A 24,548-nucleotide genomic window follows, 5' to 3' on the forward strand; every position below is an offset into this window, starting at 1 on the left:
CACCATTTCATCTTGTTAATAAGCTAATTTTATTTGAATGTTCACTTGTAAGCAATGAGCGTGTATGTATATTGTTTCCACATATCGTTTATATTATTTATATTATATGTATATAAATGCACGTAAATTAGTAAAGTATTAAGAACTTGAACTAGAGTAATTCACAATTAGATTAATTAGAGTACTGTACAACTACTTCACTACTTTAAGTATACTAATAATTTTTATGACGGACATATGTTAAATAGTGTATGTAAATATATAATTTTAAAAACAACTAGTGGTGTATGGCATCGTTCCTTGAGGCAAATTGCTGGAACTTCCCGTACCGTAATAAAATGTTCGAGAAATATTAAATGTTTTCAAATAGATTATTATAAATACTGTATAATATTTATAAGAATTATATAAACTGAATTGCAAAGTTGAAATTATTTGTTTGAAGTATATTAGAACTTTAGTCAAAATTAAAATTAAAATCTGAATTATTTTCGGTATACAAAAAAAAACAATTTTTGAAAAAAAAAAGTTTTTTTTCCAAAAGCAATTATTTTGTTAAAACAAGCAGAAAGTTCTTTGAATCATTCGAATCGGACGCTTATTCTCTCAACTGCCATTTTTTACACATTTAGCTCTGTATCTTCAAAATGGCCTGTCTTTGCCAAAAACGAATCATCTCCTTATCAGTAAGAATCGAATGTTTTTTGGCTCTACGGAAAGTTAACAAAATGAATACAAAAGGAATTACAATGTTGTTAGTTGTAAACTAAAAATGACCAGATTTTTTAATTTAAAATTTTTGAAAACATTAAAACATCTTGAAAACCTTGATGTAATTAAATTTCTGAGAATTTTGAAATTTTTGGAAAAAATTAGACTTTTTTCAAAAATTTTAATTTTTTGAGTTTTTTAAATCATTCAAATCGAACGTTCCGTTCTCTCAAAAACTGAATTACTATTTTTAGCACGTATCTTCAAAACGGTAGGATCTGCTTTTGCCAGAAACTAATCAGCGTGTCTCCCCATCAATAGGAATCGAATGTTTTTTGAATCATTCAAATTGGTTAATTCGTGTTCCTTAAATCGTTGACGTCAAAATTGTATCCGCACATACATACACACACATACATCCATTATATCTAAGGTGTGCCATAATGTTCAGAAAGCTTTAAAACGTAAAAATATAGAAAAAAATAAGATAAGTTAATAACAGCAGATAAAGAAACTGTTTATTCAAAATTGTATTCAAGAACATTCTCACACATTTCAATTTCATACTTTTTTGTTAAAAGTTGAATTTGGCACTTGCAATAAAAATATTTAAATCTAGTAAATCTAGATTTATTATCCCTTACATAAAATTTTTATTAAACTAGCTGTAAGTGGAATTCTGTCTTAAGGCAATTAGGGCATCGTGCCTTAAGGCAAATTGCTGGAACTTCCCGTACCAAAAATTATTTTTTTTAAAAACGATTATAATTTTTGAAAAAAATTTACTTCGAAAAAATAAGATTTTTGACAAACTATAAAATGGACCAAAAATTACTTTTTTTTGAAAAAAAAAAAATATTTTTTTTAATTTTTTTTTTTTTTTTGAAAAAAAATGTTTTCTTTATTTTGACATATTTTGGAAGATCTGAACTTGTTTTTCAAAGCAATCGCACTGCTTTAACTGCATAGAGACAAAATATAAAGCGCGTAAGCGCGGCGTCGCTGTCTAACGGGTAAACATTGATACGGAACCCATAGGAAAATAAACAAAATTTATACTTATTGTTAAAATCTCTATAAAATATCTGAAAATTTGATGTGCATATGTCTAATGATCATTTTTGACCGCCAAATAGCATTTTTTTTTACTTTTTTTGTTAGATCTCCGAAACCGCTAGACCTGCCTTTATGAAAATTTGAACTATTCTTTATCAAGTCAATACAAGTAAAATGTTTTTTGAATTATTAAAATCGGACGCTCCGTTCTCTTAAAAACTGAGTTACCGTTTCCGGCACTTTTTGCACCGTATCTCCGAAACGGCTAGACCTGCCTTCGCCAAAAACTAATCAGCACGCTTCCTTATCAATACGAATCGAATGTTTTTTGAATTATTCAAATCGGTTGATCCGTGTTCCCGAAATCGTCGACGAAAATTTGTATCCGCACATACATACACACACGCACACACACACACACACACACACACACACACACACACACACATACATCCATTTTTTCTAAGGTATGCCAAAATGTTCAGAAACCTCTGAAACGTAAAGATATATAAAAATTTTCATTTTCGATTTTTTTGCGATTACTATAACTTACCCTACGGGAAGTTAATTATTACAAGCTATCTACAATATGCTTGGTATTGTTATGCACAAATTAGTCACTAGTTTTAATAATAGTTTGAAAATTTCTTTTAATAATAATAATTTTAACATTATATAGTACACAAAATATTCCCTAAGGATTAAGTATACTATATGTAAATATGTTTATGTGTATTTATTTCCTTATTTTTTGTTGAAAGTATGTAAAGGTTTTGTTTAGTTGGTTGAATTGGATATATTGAATGTATACATGTATGTTCAAAGTGATGTGAATTTTATTACATTACATTAATAAGGATTGTTACTAATACTTGCTTGAATATCTAAAGACAAAATTCATCATGGATCACACAACGACATTAGCTGAATTGTTGGCGTTAAATTTGCATGAATGCGAAGATGAAGTGAAAACGATTGTTGACAAAGCCGTAAAGGAAATGTCCATGGAAAAGGTACTACGCGAACTTGATAGCACCTGGTCGGCTATGGAATTTGATCAAGAACAACACGTTCGCACAGGATCAAGTTTATTGAAAACTAGTGAAAATCTTATAGAAACATTAGAAGATAACCAGGTCAGCAACTTACTGTTTAATAAATTTATTTATTTAATGCAGTGTTCACGCTTGCTTGACAAATTTTATTTTATTTTATTTATTTCTTGAACCGTTAACATTTCACAAATCTTATACTAAACTAATAATTTTTCCATTAAATGTAAAGGTTCTGATTAAGTAGTGAAGTATATCTGGTCTTTCAAAGTAATTAGAATGTCTGTGTTCAGTTTTATTTCTAACTCTCATAATAAAAATTGCGCAGTGCTTTACATACGGTTTAGGCTACATTTTTTGTGAAGAATTGCAGAATTCACAAACTTTTTTGTCATAAATTATCTAAATTTAACTAATTTTACATTGGGCTTTCGTAAATTCTTCAGCAGATCTTACAATTCCTCCGAACTTCCTGGTAGAGTCATAAGATTTTGGTAGGGATTTACCTTAATTGCCCATGAACAAAAATATTTTCGATATCGGCAACTGGCTCAAAGGCAAATGGCGATTACATAAGGTGTCCCAGACCTTGACGTCAATTTGAAAAAAAAAATCATATTGTTTAGAAATTATGAGCTTTTAATTGCATCTAGAGTTTGATAAAATTATGACTATTTTTTGTTAATTGTGGTATTTTTTATACTGTGGATTAAGAAATGTTATTCACGGTTACGATTCCAAAGTTTAAATGAACAAAGTTAATAAAAGCTAAATACAATAACCAAAAAATGGTCATAATTTTATCAAAGCTCTAGATGCAATTAAAAGCTCATAATTTCCAAACAACGTAAAATGATATTTTTTGTAATTTTTTTCAGTAGGGTTAAGGTTAATATTATCACACCGTTCCGGCTTGACGTCATGGTCTGGGACACCCTGTTCATAGACCATGATAAATTTTATTAATTATCGTAATATGTAAGAATGGAATAATCCAGACAAAGTCTTACATAATTCAAAATTAGATTTGATTATTTTTAGTTAATGAATGAATAAATAATAGTAATTTATTATTGTAGGTCGTGCTACAAAATCTGATAACATCAAAATTTGTAGCATACTTCTTGGAAGAAGTTTCTACATGGCAAAATAAATTATTGGTTGCGGATCAAGTAATAACGATATGGTTTGAAGTTCAACGGACTTGGTGCCATTTGGAAAGCATCTTTATGAGCTCCGAAGATATTCGCCATCAGTTGCCAACAGATTCGGAGCGATTTGACTTCATAGATCACGAATTCAAGATTTTAATGAAAACAATGTCAACAACACCAAACGTCATAAAAGCTACCAACAGAGAGGGCTTAATTGAAAAGCTCGATGATTTGCAGAAGAATTTAATTTTGTGCGAAAAAGCATTGGCTGAATATTTAGAAACAAAGCGATTGGCATTTCCTAGGTTTTATTTTGTGTCTTCTGCAGATTTGCTAGATATATTGTCAAATGGCAATCAGCCGCATATGGTGACACGTCATTTGACAAAGTTATTTGATTCAATGGCTAAACTCAAATTCAAAGAGGATGAAGATGGAAACAGTATTAAGTCTTCTTTTGGTATGTTTGCAAAGGATACGGAATATGTTGCTTTTAATGAAGAATGTGATTGCAATGGACCGGTTAGTATATTTCTATTATCAGTTTCTTAATACTATATGCTTTCGCATCAATGATACATTGACTATGTTAAATTTGACATGTGATAGGTAATTCCCTTTGAAGCACGTACACTATTTATGTGAATTTTACCATCAGAAAATATCATGGTTTCACATTTTTTAAAAATATTAGGTTGTCAAATATCTCCCTTCCGCCTTTTTGTATTATAAACCAATAGCAAAAAAGCGGAAGATATTTGACAACCTAATATAACTACATGATCTGAGAGTCTAAAAACAACTTGACTTGATCATGAATTTATTCTAATATTGTAATTGATAATCATTTTTTGTAATATTGAAATTAAAATTTGACTAAAATTATGTATCATTATCATGAGCAATTGCGGATTATCTAAAAATAATTCTATATATGTTGATATTAAGGGGAGGGGAGGGAATAGTGGTAAAGGTAATGATAGATGAAGGGTAAGGGAATCATTTATTTGTGGTGGCTCTCACACCATGGACCTGCCTTCGGGCAGATTACCATTTATTATTATTATGTTGATTTTATATTAACAAATTGCGATACTTAACATATGTATTGATAAAATTAATTGTTGTTTCAAAATGAGATTCCAATACTTAGAAGCTTTGCAAAATAATGATGCATCATTCATAGTTTTTTTTTTTTTTGTTTGTTTTACTATTAACTTCATATTTTTTTTATTAAAGGTGGAAGTGTGGCTAAATAGATTACAGACATCGATGCGAGAATCAATAAGACTGTATTTCAAAGCAGCTGTTTACATGTATGAAGAAAAACCAAGAGATCAATGGCTTTTTGATTATCCGGCGCAAGTATCTCTTTGTGGTACTCAAATTTGGTGGACAACAGAAGTCAATATAGCGTTTGCTAAATTGGAAGAGGTAGTTGTTTTGATAATTAAACAAGTGTAGAAAATAATCTCATGATTATTATAACAACATTGGTAAAAACTAAACTATTTTTTTTGGTCTAACATGGCAAATTCTTCTTACTACTTGATCGACAATGATCAATATTTGTCTTGTGATATTTTTCTTACCTTTTATTGCAGCAACTTTTCTGATACCAAGCTGCTACAAGCGTAAAATTTAAATGCATTTTCACCAAACGTTATTTCTGGATTTCTATACACTACACCTATTTGGCGTCTAGAAATTTGTTCCATCTAATCAATTATTTTTCACTATCAGCTATTGATAATTAGCAGTAGATGATCGATCTCCAAAGACTGATGTATTGTAAAATTCAAATACGCTGCATTTACCATAAATGCTTAAACTGAACTTTAAATTATTGAACCACAGGGCTAATAATAGTATTTTAATTAAATTAATCATTTCAGGGTTACGACAACGCGATTAAAGATTACTACAAGAAGCAAATCCAGCAACTGTCCACGCTGATTTCCTTACTCCTTGGACAATTGACAAAATGTGATAGGCAAAAGATTATGACAATATGTACAATAGATGTGCATTCAAGAGACGTTGTTCATAAATTCATTCAATCCAAAATAGAAACGGGCGCAGCATTTATGTGGCAATCTCAATTACGACATCGATGGGATGAAGGCAAAGTGGATTGTTTTGCCAATATATGCGATGCCCAATTTAAATATAGCCACGAATATTTGGGTAATACACCGCGTTTGGTCATTACACCTTTGACTGACAGATGTTATATCACACTGACTCAGGTATAAATAAATTACAATATTATATTTAAATAATTTGGTTATAACTGGTATGTACTTCATATGCGATCTGCTTTTATACTTTTTTGTAATTGAATTTATATCTTGAATCTTCTTTTACATTTTTTCAACGTGTTACAAACAAATATAAAATATTTCCAATGTATATGCATATGAAGGAGAAGTTTGTTTTCATAAAAAAATCCGATTGGCAAATTTCACGTTTTCTCGACGTTTTAAGCCATTCTGAATCGAATGAGATCAAATTTGGTAAAAGTATATGTGTGTATTTTTTGTATAGCAAAGGAAATGAGTTTACGCTTACCAGGCTAGGTCTTTTGTTTGAGTATGTAGGACTCAATACCGCATGTGTGTAATACCGACTAAAACTGTCGGTATAAGTATGCATGAACAATTGAATTCAATTCAATTACATTAGAAATTGAAAACAAAACTGAGACTTAAGTTTAGATATATATATATATATATATATATATATATATATAAAGAAGTTAGTTTTGCTGTTGAGAAATATGATAGCGCAAAATTATGTGCCATGCGCTAGCTACTGATGTAAGACCATATTTATATTCACTGATGATGACATAAAATCCTATGTCGAAACGTTTGGAAAAATTAAAGATTAACTTCTAAATCTTGGCCTTTTATTAGATGTATGCCCTTGAAGAACTTACTTATCTTATATCTTATATATAAAAATGGAGCTCTCTTTCAAATGTCTAAAAAAAATGTCTAAAAAAATGCTAAACTGATTTGGCCAGTCTTAGACTTGAATAATTCGTGCCAATCTAGAAAAAGTCCAAAAGGTGAGATATTATTCCAAAATCGCGTAGAAACTTTACATTTTTAATTTGAAAATTTCTGTAGAAGCGTAATTTGAATAAAACAATAGACGGTGGCTATTACGTGAAATGTCAAACGTTCTTGACCGATGGTGTTCAATTACTTTTAATAGGAAGTTTTACGTGAATATTTACGACAATATAAGTCGAAAGACCAAAAAAAACTTGGATTGGATTATACCATTGGATTTTCTATAGAAAGTATATAAAACTTCTAGTTTGATTGTATTGACAAAATATCGGTAATCTTCGAAAATCCATAATAAAAGTATTTTCTTCCGTTGGTAGTTTTTTAGCATTAGTTAAAAATGTAATTATTTTGTAAAATACCTTTAAATTAAAATAAGGTTTTAAACGTGTTTGCCACCTGGCCGTTCCAAGTTACCCCGCCTATAGGGTAAAGAGGTGTAGATAACGAATTTTTGAAAGACATAAAAAAATGCATTTCTACAATGATGAAGTAGCTGGAAATTTTACTGAACGTAGTCAGATAATTGTTCGTTAATTCATCGAATGTCACTTGAAACTTCGTAACTTAAAAATTTCAAGAAAAAAAATTTGAAAAAAAAATTATAACAATTTTTTTCCATTAGCAATTATTTTGTTAAAACAAGCAGAAATTTCTTTGAATCATTCAAATCGGACACTTAGTTCTCTCAAAAACTGCCATTTTTTGTACATTTAGCTCTATCGAAATATCGGAGTATCGGAGTATCGGAATGTCGGAGTATCGGAGTATCGGAATGTCAGAATGTCGGAATGTCTGAATGTCTGAATGTCTGAATATCTGAATATCTGAATATCTGAATATCTGAATATCTGAATATCTGAATATCTGAATATCTGAATATCTGAATATCTGAATATCTGAATATCTGAATATCTGAATATCTGAATATCTGAATATCTGAATATCTGAATATCTGAATATCTGAATATCTGAATATCTGAATATCTGAATATCTGAATATCTGAATATCTGAATATCTGAATATCTGAATATCTGAATATCTGAATATCTGAATATCTGAATATCTGAGTATCTGAGTATCTGAATATCTGAGTATCTGAATGTCGGAATATCTGAATGTCGGAATATCTGAATGTCGAAATATCTGAATGTCGGAATATCTGAATGTCGGAATATCTGAATGTCGGAATATCTGAATGTCGAAATATCTGAATATCTGAATATCTGAATATCTGAATATCTGAATATCTGAATATCTGAATATCTGAATATCTGAATATCTGAATATCTGAATATCTGAATATCTGAATATCTGAATATCTGAATATCTGAATATCTGAATATCTGAATATCTGAATATCTGAATATCTGAATATCTGAATATCTGAATATCTGAATATCTGAATATCTGAATATCTGAATATCTGAATATCTGAATATCTGAATATCTGAATATCTGAATATCTGAATATCTGAATATCTGAATATCTGAATATCTGAATATCTGAATATCTGAATATCTGAATATCTGAATATCTGAATATCTGAATATCTGAATATCTGAATATCTGAATATCTGAATATCTGAATATCTGAATATCTGAATATCTGAATATCTGAATATCTGAATATCTGAATATCTGAATATCTGAATATCTGAATATCTGAATATCTGAATATCTGAATATCTGAATATCTGAATATCTGAATATCTGAATATCTGAATATCTGAATATCTGAATATCTGAATATCTGAATATCTGAATATCTAAATATCTGAATATCTGAATATCTGAGTATCTGAATGTCGGAATATCTGAATGTCGGAATATCTGAATGTCGGAATATCTGAATGTCGGAATATCTGAATGTCGGAATATCTGAATATCTGAATATCTGAATATCTGAATATCTGAATATCTGAATATCTGAATATCTGAATATCTGAGTATCTGAATATCTGAATATCTGAATATCTGAATATCTGAATATTTGAATATCTGAATATCTGAATATCTGAATATCTGAATATCTGAATATCTGAATATCTGAATATCTGAATGTCGGAATATCTGAATGTCGGAATATCTGAATGTCGGAATATCTGAATGTCGGAATATCTGACTGTCGGAATATCTGAATGTCGGAATATCTGAATGTCGGAATATCTGAATGTCGGAATATCTGAATGTCGGAATATCTGAATGTCGAAATATCTGAATGTCAAAATATCTGAATATCTAAATATCTGAATGTCTGAATATCTCAATATCTGAATATCTGAATATCTGAATATCTGAATATCTCTAGAAATTGATTAGAATATACATTACTTAGCCAAACAACGTTTGCCGGGTCAGCTAGTATATATATAATATATATATACTAGCTGTAATATATATATATATATATATTATTGAATGGTAGAGTCTTGGATTTGTGTATATTTTTTGTAGAGTTTCGAACAAGAATCCAAAAATAATACAAAATATATTATATATATATATATATATATATATATATATATATATCTACATATGTGTGTGTGTGTATATTCATGCATCATACTACTTTTTATCTTTAAATTGTGTTGCCATATTTTTTATATATTGCATCAATTTTTTTTTGTTAGTCATTGCATCTGGTCATGGGCGGAGCTCCTGCTGGTCCAGCCGGAACTGGTAAAACGGAAACTACAAAAGATTTAGGCCGAGCTCTTGGAATTATGGTTTATGTGTTCAATTGTTCTGAACAAATGGATTACAAATCTTGCGGCAATATATACAAAGGACTAGCCCAAACCGGTGCTTGGGGATGTTTTGATGAATTCAACAGAATAACAGTAGAAGTTTTATCTGTAGTTGCTGTGCAAGTTAAATCTGTACAGGACGCAATTAGAGATAAGAAGACTACTTTTAATTTCATGGGAGAGCAAATAGCCCTTACACCAACGGTAGGAATATTTATTACTATGAATCCGGGTTATGCTGGACGAACAGAGTTGCCAGAGAATTTAAAAGCGTTGTTTAGGTAAAGTTACCGATTATTTTAAGAAGTTGTACATTGTGTTGTACGTTTCAAAATAACTAAATTGTATCGAGTATTTTAAGAAGTACGTTGTACATTCTTACCTATTTATAAATTATTTATATTTTCCATTTTTTAGGCCGTGCGCCATGGTCGTTCCCGACTTCGAATTAATTTGCGAAATTATGTTAGTAGCAGAAGGATTTCAAGATGCAAGAATTCTTGCTAGAAAATTTATAACATTGTATACATTATGCAAAGAGCTTTTGTCGAAGCAAGATCATTATGACTGGGGTCTGAGAGCTATCAAATCTGTACTGGTAGTCGCTGGATCACTTAAGGTAACTTATAGAATAATAAGTTTTTTTGGTAAATTATATACGATATAAAAAGTAAGGTCTAGTAAGAACATGCATTAAAACATGATTGTTATCGAGGATAATGTTTTCGAGAGATTAAATGAAATGAAATGAAAATTAATGTTTAAAGTACAAATTGTAGATAAATATAATAGCTTTAAATGTATCTACTTATAGATCGATTTATATGTTATATATGAGATTGATTAATTAATGTTTAATATTTCTGTTTCGAATTAGCGAGGAGATCGAGGTAGACCTGAAGAAGAAGTTCTAATGCGAGCTCTGCGAGATTTCAACATACCAAAAATAGTAACAGACGATATGCCAGTATTCATGGGTCTAATAGGTGATCTTTTTCCTGCCTTAGAAGTACCTCGCAAGAGGGATGTGGAATTTGAAAAAACAGTAAAACAAGCAGCAATAGATTTAACATTACAACCTGAAGATAATTTTATATTAAAAGTTGTACAGCTGGAAGAGCTGTTAGAAGTGAGGCATTCTGTATTCGTCGTTGGAAATGCTGGCACTGGAAAAACACAGGTGTGGAAGACTCTACTGAAAACATATCAAAACATACAGAAAAAGCCGATATTTAATGATTTAAATCCTAAAGCTGTTACAAACGATGAATTGTTTGGAATAATAAATCCCGCAACAAGAGAATGGAAAGATGGTTTATTTTCAGTCATAATGAGAGATCAGGTAATATGATAAGGTGAATTAATTAAAATTTATAGGAATGAATATCATATTTTAAAACACCATAAATAGCGGTCAGTAAATTGATAAAACTACAATCCAAGAATTTAAAGTTCTTGTCAATTTTGCAAATGCTGGAATAGAGTTCTAGTTTTAAATTATAGAATTTTGAATTCAACTACTTTGTTTGATTTTTGGACTTCCCGTAGGGCAAGTTATAGTAATCGCAAAAAAATCAAAAATGAAAATTTTGATATATCTTTACGTTTCAAAATCTTCCAAACATTTTGGCATACCTTAGAAAAAATGGATGTATGTGTGTGTGTGCATACACATTTTCGTCGACGATTTCGGGAACATGAATCAACCGGTTTGAATAATTCAAAAAACATTCGATTCGTATTGATAAGGAGACGTGCTGATTAGTTTTTGGCAAAGGCAGGTCTAGCCGTTCCGAAGATACGGGGCAAAACGTGCCAAAAACGGTAGCTCAGTTTTTAAGAGAACGGAGCGTCCGATTTGAATAATTCAAAAAACATTTTACTTGTATTGACAAGATGAAGAATTGATCATTTTTATGAAGGCAGGTCTAGCGTTTTCTAAGATCTAATGAAAAAAGTAAAAAAAAATGCCATCTGGTGGTTAAAAATGATCATTAGACATATGCACATCAAATTATCAGATATTTTATAGAGATTTTAACAATAAGTATGATTTTTTTTTACATTTCTATGGGTTCCGTACCAATGCTTATGCGTTAGACGGCGGCGTGGCACTTGCGCGCTTTGACATTTCGTCTCTATGCAGTTCAAGCAATACGATATCTTTGAAAAAAAAAGTTCAGAATTTCCAAAATATGTCAAAATGAAGAAAACATTTTTCTTTAAAAAAAATTTTGTTATCAAAAAAAAATTTTTTATAAAATAAGTAAATTTTTTTCAAAAATGCTAATTGTTTTTAAAAAAATAATTTTTGGTACGGGAAGTACCAGCAATTTGCCTTTAGGCACGATGCCTTAATTGCCTTAAGACAGAATTCCACTTACAGCTAGTTTCTAATAACAATTCCATTTGCAGGCTAATATTTCTGGCAATCAACCTAAATGGATAATTCTAGATGGTGACATTGACCCCATGTGGATTGAATCTTTAAATACTGTAATGGACGATAATAAAGTTTTGACTCTTGCCAGTAACGAGCGTATTGCCTTGACGCCTACGATGAGATTGCTCTTTGAAATTTCGAATCTACGAACTGCTACGCCGGCTACGGTTTCGCGTGCAGGAATACTTTATATAAACTCGCAGGATTTAGGCTGGAATCCGTAAGTGAATAGTAAACTATAAATTTATAGTAACTATAAGTTCATAACTGTAACTGCAGTTTGTGATATATGGTATATTATTTTATTATATATAATAATATCATTTATAAGCTAGTGTGGGACACAGTTTCAATTTGACTTTGAGCGACTATATTGTAAAAACAAAACCAATTATATCAAAACAAATAACATAAAATATATCAAGTAAAACTACTTGCTATTTCATCATTGTAAAAATGATTTACAATTTTTTCAAACATTTGTCACATGGCCTTTTTTACCCCACAGACGGGGGCCACAGGGCAAAAAGGTCTAATGTTTATATTCAATTATCAATTTTTTTTACAAAAAACAACTACATTAGTTACCAATGCATAATATAAAATTATTAGGTACATTTTTTGTACTACTGTATATATATAACCTTAATCTGGTATTTTGTCAAAAAGATCATTAGCTGGAATCATAAGTTGGAATGAATATTTATTTAACTTCTTCTGTACATTGCTTTTCAAACTTAATTTACTTTATTTACATTTTTATCTTTTATACTTTTGCCAGGGTAAAGGTTCAATTAGTCCTTATCCCACCCACGTGTAAGTTTTTATGAAGGCTATAAATAAACTGTTAAATTTAACTTAAAATTAATTATATAGCTTATAAAATAATTAAATAACGTATTATTAAACATTTTATTACGGTCTCGTAAACTAAACAACGGTGCTTACAAAAAAAGCTAACAACGAAACATAATACTTTTGTTATGGATTTTGAAATATTGTCTTTTATCTCCCGATAGTGTAAGAATTAAGGTGATGGCTAGTTATACATCTTTTTCCCTCAACTTTCAAATATTGTTGTTAAAAAATGCTTACCTTGACTTATTTTTAAGATATCGGTGGTGGACTTTTTTACCTGCAGATCTTTAAACCCTATACTTTATTATTTAGAGATGATTATATCTAGATGTTATTCGACTTTAAAATTTATTCTTGAAAAGTTAGCAGTCAATAGGTAGAAAATTATATAACAATATATAGTAAAATTTATTTATTCTGTACGTTTCTTCACAAGATATATGTCATCATTATTAATTTTATAATAATTACAAAACAAATAGAATGACAATATCCAAAGTATTTTCAACTCTTAAAAATAAGAACTATACCATTTCAAAGAAAACACAAAAAAATATAAAACATAAATATAAAGCTTTGAGAGTTTTTATTAAATTTATACATAAAAACATACAAATACACGTACAAACATACAAAATAGGTATATATCAAAATAATATAAATAAAAATAATGAATTTTATTAATGTCATAGTAAACAAGTAAGAAAGTTTCATGTATTATCGAGTCCTATAAATCCTTGATGTTTAGAACATTTGAACAAAATATTTTTTTGAACATTTTACAAATAGTTTTATTTTTTGTCAGTATATCAATCTTGTCACTCATAAATTAATTAAATGTACAATTTTATGATCAACCAATCATCCAAGGTTCTTGAAAACAAATGTCGTATAAAAATTTTTTGCCGAATCCTATCTTATACGACTTGATTTTAATGATTTTGAGCAATTTGAAACTTTACTGAAAATTCAATGTTTCAATCTTTTGTCTAATTAAAACTTTTAATGCTCTCTATATTTTCTACAATTTTGACCATTTTTTATGCAAAATTTTTCGCGCCATAGTTTTACTTATTTTAATTCAAATACCATACAGTATTTTTCTAATTCAAATCTGTATTTATTACAGGTACGTAACAAGTTGGGTAGAAAAACGCACAATCGCAGCCGAAAAATCTAACTTGGTGATACTTTTTGACAAATATATTCCATCGTGTTTAGAGAACATCCGCACCAGATTTAAGAAAATTACCCCGATCGCGGAAATGGCTCATATTCAGATGCTGTGTCATTTACTAGATTGTCTTTTGACAACTGAAAATACTCCAGTAAATTGCCCTAAGGAGTGGTACGAAGTATATTTTGTGTTTTCTTGTGTTTGGGCATTTGGTTCCGCTATGTTTCAGGACCAAACTATTGATCATCGTATCGAATTTACAAAGTGGTGGATAAATGAATTTAAATCAATTAAGTTTCCAACAGGAGGTACCGTTTTAGACTACTATGTGGACTCTGATACTAAACAATTTGTCAATTGGTCGGAGAAGGTTCCGAAATTTGAATTGGATTTAGAAATGCCTTTGCAGGTTAGATGAAAAATTTCTATTGTTATAATAATTTTTATTAACATAAATACTACACACATTTTTCTTTTAAATTTGTTAAAAATTTGTGTTTTTCTAAGTACCAAATTACATAAAATCAGGGTGTTAAATTGAAGGTCGCAAATCGGGTTGTCTTTTATGGTCTGCATGAGACCTGTTGTTCAGAGATATGACTTTTTTTATTATTATTGTTTTCTTCTTTATTATCGATAAATACAAAAAGACAAATTATTGTGGTTTAAATGATTATTTAGTAATATCATGCCAAATATAATTTGTGTAAACAAAAATCAATTTTAGAACTTACTAAACTTTTAATTATTGTGATTGTGTCTCACTTATGCCAAGGAATGATGCAGCTCTATTTTTTTAAGGAAAAAGCAAAGTTATAATTACTTCTATAAAATTTGAAATGAGTTTGACATTTTTATACGTGCTCAGTGAATATTATTTCCAGTTTGACTAATTTGAATTTGAGCAACTATATTGTGAAAACCAAATGAATTATATCACAACAAATAACACATATCAAACAAACAATACTAACTATGTTCAGAAAAACTCCCAGCTAAATCATCATTGTAAATATGTATTTTGTTTGCTGTTATTCAAAAATTTGACACCTGGCTCTTTTTGTCTCATAGGCCTAGGCGGTTCTTGTTCAGTAAAACTCTCAGCTGAATCATCATTGTAAAAATGTATTTTATTTGCTATTTCAAAAATTTGCCACTTTGACCTTTTTGCCCCATATTTCCCATTCATGTTTTGTAAAACTCCTATGTAAATAATCATTGTAAAAATGTACTTCATTTGCTGTTTTTAAAAAGTTTGTCACCTTGTCCTTTTTGCCCCATATTTTTTGTTTATGTTCAGTAAAATTCCCAGCTAAATTGTAAAAATGTATTTTATTTGCTGTTTTTCAAAAACCTTTTACCTGTTTTTTTTGCCTCAAAGGCGGGGTGAAATGGGACTGCCAGGGGACGAACAAATCCAGCCTCTTATTTCTAATTTTAGGGGATTTCTATGAAACAATAGCTATACAAAATATAAATTTAATGGGCCTATTTTTTGACAAAGATAGCAGTGTATATAACCTTAATCTTGTATTTCGACATAAATATCAGCAGAGTTAGAATAACTATTTATTTTATTGATTTCTTTTTAAAATGCTTCTATTTAACTCAATTTACTTTTTTATTTACTATTTCATAGTTTTTGCCAGGGTAAAGGTTCAGTTGGTCCTTCTTACCCCAACCACATGCTTGCTTTTACAGTGGTTATTTGCAAAAAAAAACGTTGAATATAACTTAAAAATAATAATACATCCTATATATAAATCTATTAAATAAATTGATGCCTCGTAAACTAAACCACAGTCCCCACAAACAAAAAAACTAACAATGAAAGTAAATACTTTTGTAATAGATTTTCAAACGTCGTAAGAATTGAGGTGATGGCTGGTTATGCATCTTTTTTTCTATACTTTCTGATATTGTTGTTAAAAAAATTCTGTCTTTACTTGTTTTTGGGATATCGGTAGTGGACCTTTATACCCGCGGACTTTTTCCCTAACTGTGCCCTAAATGTGTACTTCTAAATCAATTTCTGTTTAATATCAAGTTCAAATATTAGTAGGCAATACCTGTTTTTACCACTCTTATATGTATCCTATTCACAGATACTTAGAAACGTTTCTTCTTCCTCGACATGTAATTACCTATAATACATGTAATAATAATTTCAATTACTTCTTATAAAATGTTGTTTGCAACTAATAATAATTGAACTATTTATTATAATGAAACATTTAAATTTACAATGCAGGCCGCACTAGTGCATACAAGTGAATCCATCCGATTGCGCTATTTCCTGGACATCCTGATGGCTAAGCGCCATCCGGTAATGCTGGTTGGTACCGCAGGTTGCGGAAAGACAGTTTTAATCAGTGAAAAACTTTCATCACTTTCGGAAAATTTTGCTGTAGCAAATGTACCATTCAACTTCTACACTACATCGGAAATGCTTCAGAGAATTATGGAAAAACCCCTTGAAAAAAAAGCTGGAAGAAACTATGGTCCTCCAGGGAATAAAGTGCTTATATACTTTATTGATGACATGAACATGCCAGAGGTAAGGCAATTTTATATTGGTAGATTATATATATATATATATATATATATATATATATATATATGTATAGTGTATACCAGAAATGTCAAACATACCGCCCGCGGGCCGCATCCGTTCCATTAAAAGACAAACAATGTTTTTAAATCAATTTTTCATGAAAGTTTATACTGAAGAGAAGTTTATAAATTAGACTCCATAAAAATTTTAAGTAAATCGGTTCAATAGAAGTTGAAAAATCATAAAATTTCTAGAAAATCGCGTTTAAAGTTTCGAAGATAAAGAAAACATACGAAGATTATTGCAGACAAATAGCGAAATAACTCCAAAAATGATTTAGATTTTGAAAAATCCTCTTGCACATATATTTTTGAATAAATAAACCTTGAAAATATTAAAAAGGAAAAATCTATTTTCAAAAGCTTCTATATGAGAATGCTCTCTTGATGAATAATATATTCTATAAGTTACACTATTTGTTTCGAATTCAAGGATAAATTCCAAAAACATGTAATTTTCTAGATTCCAGTTCAATTTTAATTTAATAGTTAACGTGTTATGTACCTACCTACCTATATATATATATATATATATATATATATATATATATATACCGTTAATAGATATAATTTTATAATAATTCAGTTATTTTTATTTCCCCAAATGAAAACCACAAAAGGGAAAATATTTCGTCCACGTTTTAGCCAAAAATCTTGAACCCACTTTGATTGTTTGAAAACTGTTTGAAAGTTATTGGTTGGAAATCGTGCCGATTACTTTTTGTTAAAGATCGGCCAGGCCAATTCTTCGTAATAAAACACCAATAACTTCGTGATGATAGTAATTATGGTCTCAAAAAATATACTGAAATATTACTGTCAGACGACAAATGGTTTAATTATAAAAGTTCAAAATTCAAAATTTGTGTCAAAAGTCACTTTGGTAATCTGACGGATCAAAGTTTAACTTTCGTCGAAGTTTTGTCAAAAACGGCTGAACCGATTACAAAAATTTAAAATCCATTTGAGACCACTCGATATGGAGGAATTTTGATTAGGTACGCAAAAAAAATCGACAATGTCCTTACTTTGGAATTAGCAGAAACATGCAAACTTTTTCGTCCAGGTTTTCACAAAAAAAGCCTAAGTGATTTTGAAAAATGAAAAACCGTTCAGAAGATTTTGATGATTTAGTTACTTCAGGGGTTCTTCTAGTGCATAGGCATGAGTTCAAATATTAGAGGTCAGTTTGAATGATATCAATCATAAATCGCATTAAGTGAGGAAAATTTTATATTCGAAATAAGTAGTTGGAATTTTCATTTAAATAACTAATATCATCTAAATAATTAAAAACGGCGCATGGCATAGTGCATTAAGGCAAATTTCTGGAACTTTCCGAGCGGCTATTAAACATTCGAGGAATGAAAATAATCAATAATTGTTATGAAGATTTTCAAATAGATTATTTATTATAAATACTTACTGCAAATTTATAAGTGCTTTTTAAATTGGGCGATGATCGTATTTTATAATACGCTCAGAAATAGTAAAATGTTTTTTAGAATTATTAAAAGCGGACGCTCCGTTCTCTAAAAACCTAAATTACCGTTTTTGGCACTTATTGCCCCATATCTTTGCGACGGCTAGACATGCCTTCGCCAAAACGTTTTTTGAACGTTTTTTGAACGACGTCGATAAAAAGTTGTATTCGCACACATACACACACGCACACACACATACACACAAACAAACACACACATACATTTATTTTTGCTAATTAAGGTATGCTAAAATATTCAGAAACCTTTGAAATGTAAAGATATATAAACATTTTCATTTTCGATTTTTTTGCGATTACTATAACTTGTCATACGAGAATTATAATGGTATATGGTATGATGCCTCAAGGTAAATTGCTGGAACTTCAAAGTATAAAATGTTTTCAAATAAATTATTAAAAATTCAAAAGAAAGACATTCAAAAGAAATGTGTATTTATATTATTATATATATATATATATATATATATATATATATATATATATATATAAGAAACAAATTATACAATACACTTTAAAAAATTAGATAACTGGTAAATTGCATTTTAGATTGAGTCAACTACATTTTCGAATCTTTTTAAAGATGAATAATATATGCATTCGGTCTTTTCAGAATATGTTTTTGCATAAGCAATCATTGTTAACTTTTTGAACACTTTTGACAATTTGCCGAAAACGATTTGGTGCACTGGATTTTATAAATTTAGTTGTTTTACTGACGTACTTTGATGATGATTTTTTTCTTGTTTCAATTTTAAATTATAATAGTATGCTGCAAGCACAAAAACAAATGTGCTATCAAAATTTTAAGTATAAAAACCTCTCAATTTTTTTTTTCAAATTTATGGTTATAAAGACAGAGGAACAGAGTAAATGTAAGTATAAATCATTATTAGAATATTGTATTTTCACATAATGTATTTTAAAATTTAATTTTGTTTTTTTATTTTTTTTTTGAGTTTAAAATTTTATGCCTATTCCAAATGTCATTTATCTGCTGCAAAGTATATTTTTATTCGAAAAATAATATCTTTGATTTTAGTTTAATGGAAATACATTTAGTACCGTACTGTCATCTAATTTGACTTGATTTTCAAACGTTTTAATTTAGATAAAATATTTAGTGGACATTTTTTTTATTCATATGTTTTTAATTTATCCGATTTATCCAAAATATTTGTTAATTTATCCAATATCAATTTTCTAATGTAATTTTGCTATTGCATTATTTTATCAAATATCAATTATATTTATGAAATATATATTAAAAGTAATTTAAAAGTAGTGGTGCATGGCGTCGTCCTTAAGGCAAATTGCTGAAACTTTCCGTACCAAAAACTGAAGTTTTTAAAAAAACTTTTTTAGAAAATTCGAATTTTTTTGTTTAGATTTTTTTTGAAAATATTGAATGTTTTTTAAAGTAATTGCACCGTTGACATAGCTGTTTTAAAGTCGAAATATCAAAGCGAGTAAGCGCCTCGCCGAAGTCTAACACAAAATTTGTACTTATCATTATAATCTATATATAATATCTTATAATATGATGTGCATATGTCTAATGATCATTTTTGACAGCCAGATGGCATTATTTTTTACTTTTTTTATTAGAACTCCGGAATCACTGGACCTGCCTTCTCAAAAACTTCACCGGTTGTTCACTTTGTCAATAGAAGTAAAATGTCTTTTGAATTATTCATATCGGACGCTCCGTTCTCTCAAAAACTGAATTACGATTTTTGGCTCTTTTTGTCCCGTATCTTCAAAACGGTTATACCTGCCTTTGCCAAAATCTAATCAGCACGTTTCATTATCAATAGAAATCAAATGTTTTTGAATCATATCCCCAGCATACATACGCACACATACGCACACGCAAACACACCCATACACACATACATTAATTTTTTCTAAGGTATGCCAAAATGTTCAGAAACTTCTTAAACGTAAACTTATATATAAAAGTTTTTATTTTCGACTTTTTGCGATTACTATAACTTGCCCTACAGAAAGTTAATAATAAAATTTCGTTTTATTTCAAATTTTCATATTAAGTTATGATAATGAGATATAATAGAATTTGAAATAGTACTATCATATGCTACTCAACACTTTATTTTATTTTTTACGCAAAATTTAATACAAATTCTTTGACTTTTCAATTCTTCCATTGTAAAAATCGCCGAGCTCAGAAAAACACGTCGAACCTTAGCGACTACCACAGACAAAGTAAACAGTAAATATAGATGAAAATTTCATCATACTTTAGGGGCATGTATACCAACACAATAAAAAAAAAATTTTGACAATCAGACACTCCAGACCCGCGAAATTTAATTATTAGTAATTCCGGGTACTTTTTGAACACACCTCGTATAAACGTTCTTAAAAGTCAAAAATTATGACAACTCATAATACCCATAATATATATATATATATATATATATATATATTATTATTATTATATTATTATTATTATTGCAGAAGCGTGCAGCTAAAACTTCGGGAATTCATAAGCGTTACCGTCTATCGCCCTCATTGGCCAAACTAATTGGCAGCGACGAACCCGAAACACGCTACAACGTAGTCAAGCTAATATGGATACAAATCAAGGAGAGAAAACTCCAAGATCCTGAAGACCCAGCCTATATCGACTGTGATGCTGAATTTGAGGATGTGACTGGGATGGTACGCCTTAAAGGCTTTACTATTATGAAGTACCTCAACCACCACTTTTTAGAATAGATCAAACCAGTAACAGTTCAGTCTCATGAGAACACAGTTTATGCTCGTCACTGTTTAATATTTGGGACTTCAATTGGACCGTCGACTCTACATTTGTCTAAAGCGTAAACATCTTGAAGAAAAACTAAGACAACTATATTGGCTGCTGGGTCATAAACTTTCGTCGATGTCAAACAAAACCCGAATCTATGAATCAATTCTGAAACCCATCCGGACATATAGCATCCAGCTTTGTGGTACTGCCAACCAATCAAATATCGCGATTCTGCGGAAGTTTCTGGTTAATTTGTTTAAGGAAATCGCCGACGCATCAAAATGCACTCCCAACTGCCTTTTCCACGACGAACTGGGAGTTACTTTTATCAAGGAAGAGATTTCCGGACATAGTCATAAGTACCAAAACAGGCTCACCGCTCACTCAAATATCCTTGCAAGAAAGCTGGTAGAACATACACACCTCAGATGACTACACTGTTATGATAATTTATGTTGAGAAATTTATACATTGCTATTGATTAAATTTAACTTTCTGAAAGAGAAGTTCGTTTTTACAAAAAAAATCTGACTTGCTAATTTATTGTATTCTGTACGTTTTCGATTTTGAAAATAGTATGTTGTGTGCGCGTGTGAGAAAGCCGAATTTTATTTCTTTTTCCGTTTTCTCAAAAAGCGGCAGGCTTACTTGTCAATAAGAATCAAATGAATAAATATTTTGAATTAATTCAACTCAAGTGGTCCGTAATCGTCGACTGCATTCATTTTCCCGAAACACAAAAATATCTTAAAACTTTTATTTTTAATTTTGTGGTGATTACTTACCCTACAGAAAACTAAATATGAATAACCATATAAAACAGTGATTCTCAGTCCTTTATCGTAGGGTACCTTAGAAATTTTAAAACCATAATTCCCCTCCCACATACAAAATATTTAACTTTTAAAAATTGCTTTGTTACTGAAAAAATTTAAAAGATAAGTTTTACGAAGAAATCATTAAATTCTCTTTATGAAATTATTATCAAAACATCATGAGTAAAGTTTCTAAACATGTCATAACTGGAATTACAAAAAAATAATTTGATTACTGACTTTTCTATATTTAACTAGATGCTTGCTGCAAAAATATTTAGGTTCATATATTAGGTTCAAACTTATTTAGCTTCAATCTCAAGTCTCCACACTTTGTGTTATATTATTGTTATATTAAATTTTCAATATAGTTTTTTTTTTCAATATATAATTTCTTTGCATCTTTTACTAATCTTTCCACAATATTTTTAAAATTCGTAAACATTTCACTTTATAACAACAAATGGAAAACTAAAGATGAATACATACAATTCGGCCCTCACGATATCGATTAAGAGAAGTTTAAGATGCAATTTTGGATATCTTAAATAATAAAAAATTAAATTAATTTAACCCAACCATACCAGTGTAATGCTATGGTTATGGTTACATTATACCGTTTAAAAGACTTCAATTTCCAATATAGTGTGGGAATTAAGACTCATCATTTTATTTAAAGCAGTTCTACATTTAACATCGCTCATATTATAAATGTATATGCATTTTTCGTGAAGAGTAATTTAAAAAACAATAATTATTATTTTTAGGTAAACGGTAAATATTAGTATAGGATATTATAAAATTGTAGACATGGGTACAGGACAACGTCTGTCGGGTCACCTAGTACTAAATATTTTTGCAGCAAGCATCTAGTAAGTCAGTAATCAAATTATTTTTTTTGTAATTCCAGTTATGACATGTTTAGAAACTTTACTCATGATGTTTTGATAATAATTTCATAAAGAGAATTTAATAGATTTCTTCGTAAAACTTATCTTTTAAATTTTTTCAGTAACAAAGCAATTTTTAAAAGTTAAATATTTTGTATGTGGGAGGGGAATTATGGTTTTAAAATTTCTAAGGTACCCTACGATAAAAGACTGAGAATCACTGTTTTATATGGTTATTCATATTTAGTTTTCTGTAGGGTAAGTAATCACCACAAAATTAAAAATAAAAGTTTTAAGATATTTTTGTGTTTCGGGAAAATGAATGCAGTCGACAATTACGGACCACTTGAGTTGAATTAATTCAAAATATTTATTCATTTGATTCTTATTGACAAGTAAGCCTGCCGCTTTTTGAGAAAACGGAAAAAGAAATAAAATTCGGCTTTCTCACACGCGCACACAACATACTATTTTCAAAATCGAAAACGTACAGAATACAATAAATTAGCAAGTCAGATTTTTTTTGTAAAAACGAATTTCTTTTTCAGAAAGTTAAATTTAATCAATAGCAATGTATAAATTTCTCAACATAAATTATCATAACAGTGTAGTCATCTGAGGTGTGTATGTTCTACCAGCTTTCTTGCAAGGATATTTGAGTGAGCGGTGAGCCTGTTTTGGTACTTATGACTATGTCCGGAAATCTCTTCCTTGATAAAAGTAACTCCCAGTTCGTCGTGGAAAAGACAGTTGGGAGTGCATTTTGATGCGTCGGCGATTTCCTTAAACAAATTAACCAGAAACTTCCGCAGAATCGCGATATTTGATTGGTTGGCAGTACCACAAAGCTGGATGCTATATGTCCGGATGGGTTTCAGAATTGATTTATAGATTCGGGTTTTGTTTGACATCGACGAAAGTTTATGACCCAGCAGCCAATATAGTTGTCTTAGTTTTTCTTCAAGATGTTTACGCTTTAGACAAATGTAGAGTCGACGGTCCAAATGAAGTCCCAAATATTAAACAGTGACGAGCATAAACTGTGTTCTCATGAGACTGAACTGTTACTGGTTTGATCTATTCTAAAAAGTGGTGGTTGAGGTACTTCATAATAGTAAAGCCTTTAAGGCGTACCATCCCAGTCACATCCTCAAATTCAGCATCACAGTCGATATAGGCTGGGTCTTCAGGATCTTGGAGTTTTCTCTCCTTGATTTGTATCCATATTAGCTTGACTACGTTGTAGCGTGTTTCGGGTTCGTCGCTGCCAATTAGAATGCTTATGAATTCCCGAAGTTTTAGCTGCACGCTTCTGCAATAATAATAATAATAATATAAATGATAATAATAATAATATTCTATATATATATATATATATATATTATGGGTATTATGAGTTGTCATAAATTTTGACTTTTAAGAACGTTTATAGATGGCAACCCAAACAATTATCAGATTTTTTGTGATGAATTTTCAATATTACTTACTTATTACTTTACAATGCTTTCAGATAAGGGCTATTTTACTAAAAATTTTTTGCTATCTATAATTTTTAGTTAAAACCTATGGAAGTGGTAACTGAAGTCTATATTTAGTTTTTAATATATCCTTCACTGATTTCATTTTAAATTACAAAGTCTTTGTAAATTCCTACCATACTACATTCATATATT

The 24,548-nt window shown here is 29.6% G+C and overlaps 1 protein-coding gene across 1 annotated transcript in view; it reads left to right on the top strand.

The window, feature by feature from the left end:
- LOC113375364 (dynein beta chain, ciliary) overlaps window positions 1-24,548 on the top strand; it is a 75,491-nt gene that overhangs the window by 21,998 nt on the left and 28,945 nt on the right. The window contains exons 19-28 of the mRNA XM_026615301.1: window positions 2,658-2,903; window positions 3,899-4,495; window positions 5,213-5,407; window positions 5,869-6,222; window positions 9,686-10,083; window positions 10,220-10,421; window positions 10,680-11,144; window positions 12,218-12,465; window positions 14,233-14,689; window positions 16,532-16,837. Of these exons, the coding sequence (XP_026471086.1) occupies window positions 2,658-2,903; window positions 3,899-4,495; window positions 5,213-5,407; window positions 5,869-6,222; window positions 9,686-10,083; window positions 10,220-10,421; window positions 10,680-11,144; window positions 12,218-12,465; window positions 14,233-14,689; window positions 16,532-16,837 (3,468 nt within the window). The remainder of the gene's footprint in view (window positions 1-2,657; window positions 2,904-3,898; window positions 4,496-5,212; window positions 5,408-5,868; window positions 6,223-9,685; window positions 10,084-10,219; window positions 10,422-10,679; window positions 11,145-12,217; window positions 12,466-14,232; window positions 14,690-16,531; window positions 16,838-24,548) is intronic.

The sequence above is a fragment of the Ctenocephalides felis genome, unplaced genomic scaffold (assembly GCF_003426905.1).
Source record: "Ctenocephalides felis isolate EL2017-DRISC unplaced genomic scaffold, ASM342690v1 CF-g0.4_SCAFFOLD_01886, whole genome shotgun sequence".
Classification (NCBI taxonomy): Eukaryota; Metazoa; Arthropoda; class Insecta; order Siphonaptera; family Pulicidae; genus Ctenocephalides; species Ctenocephalides felis.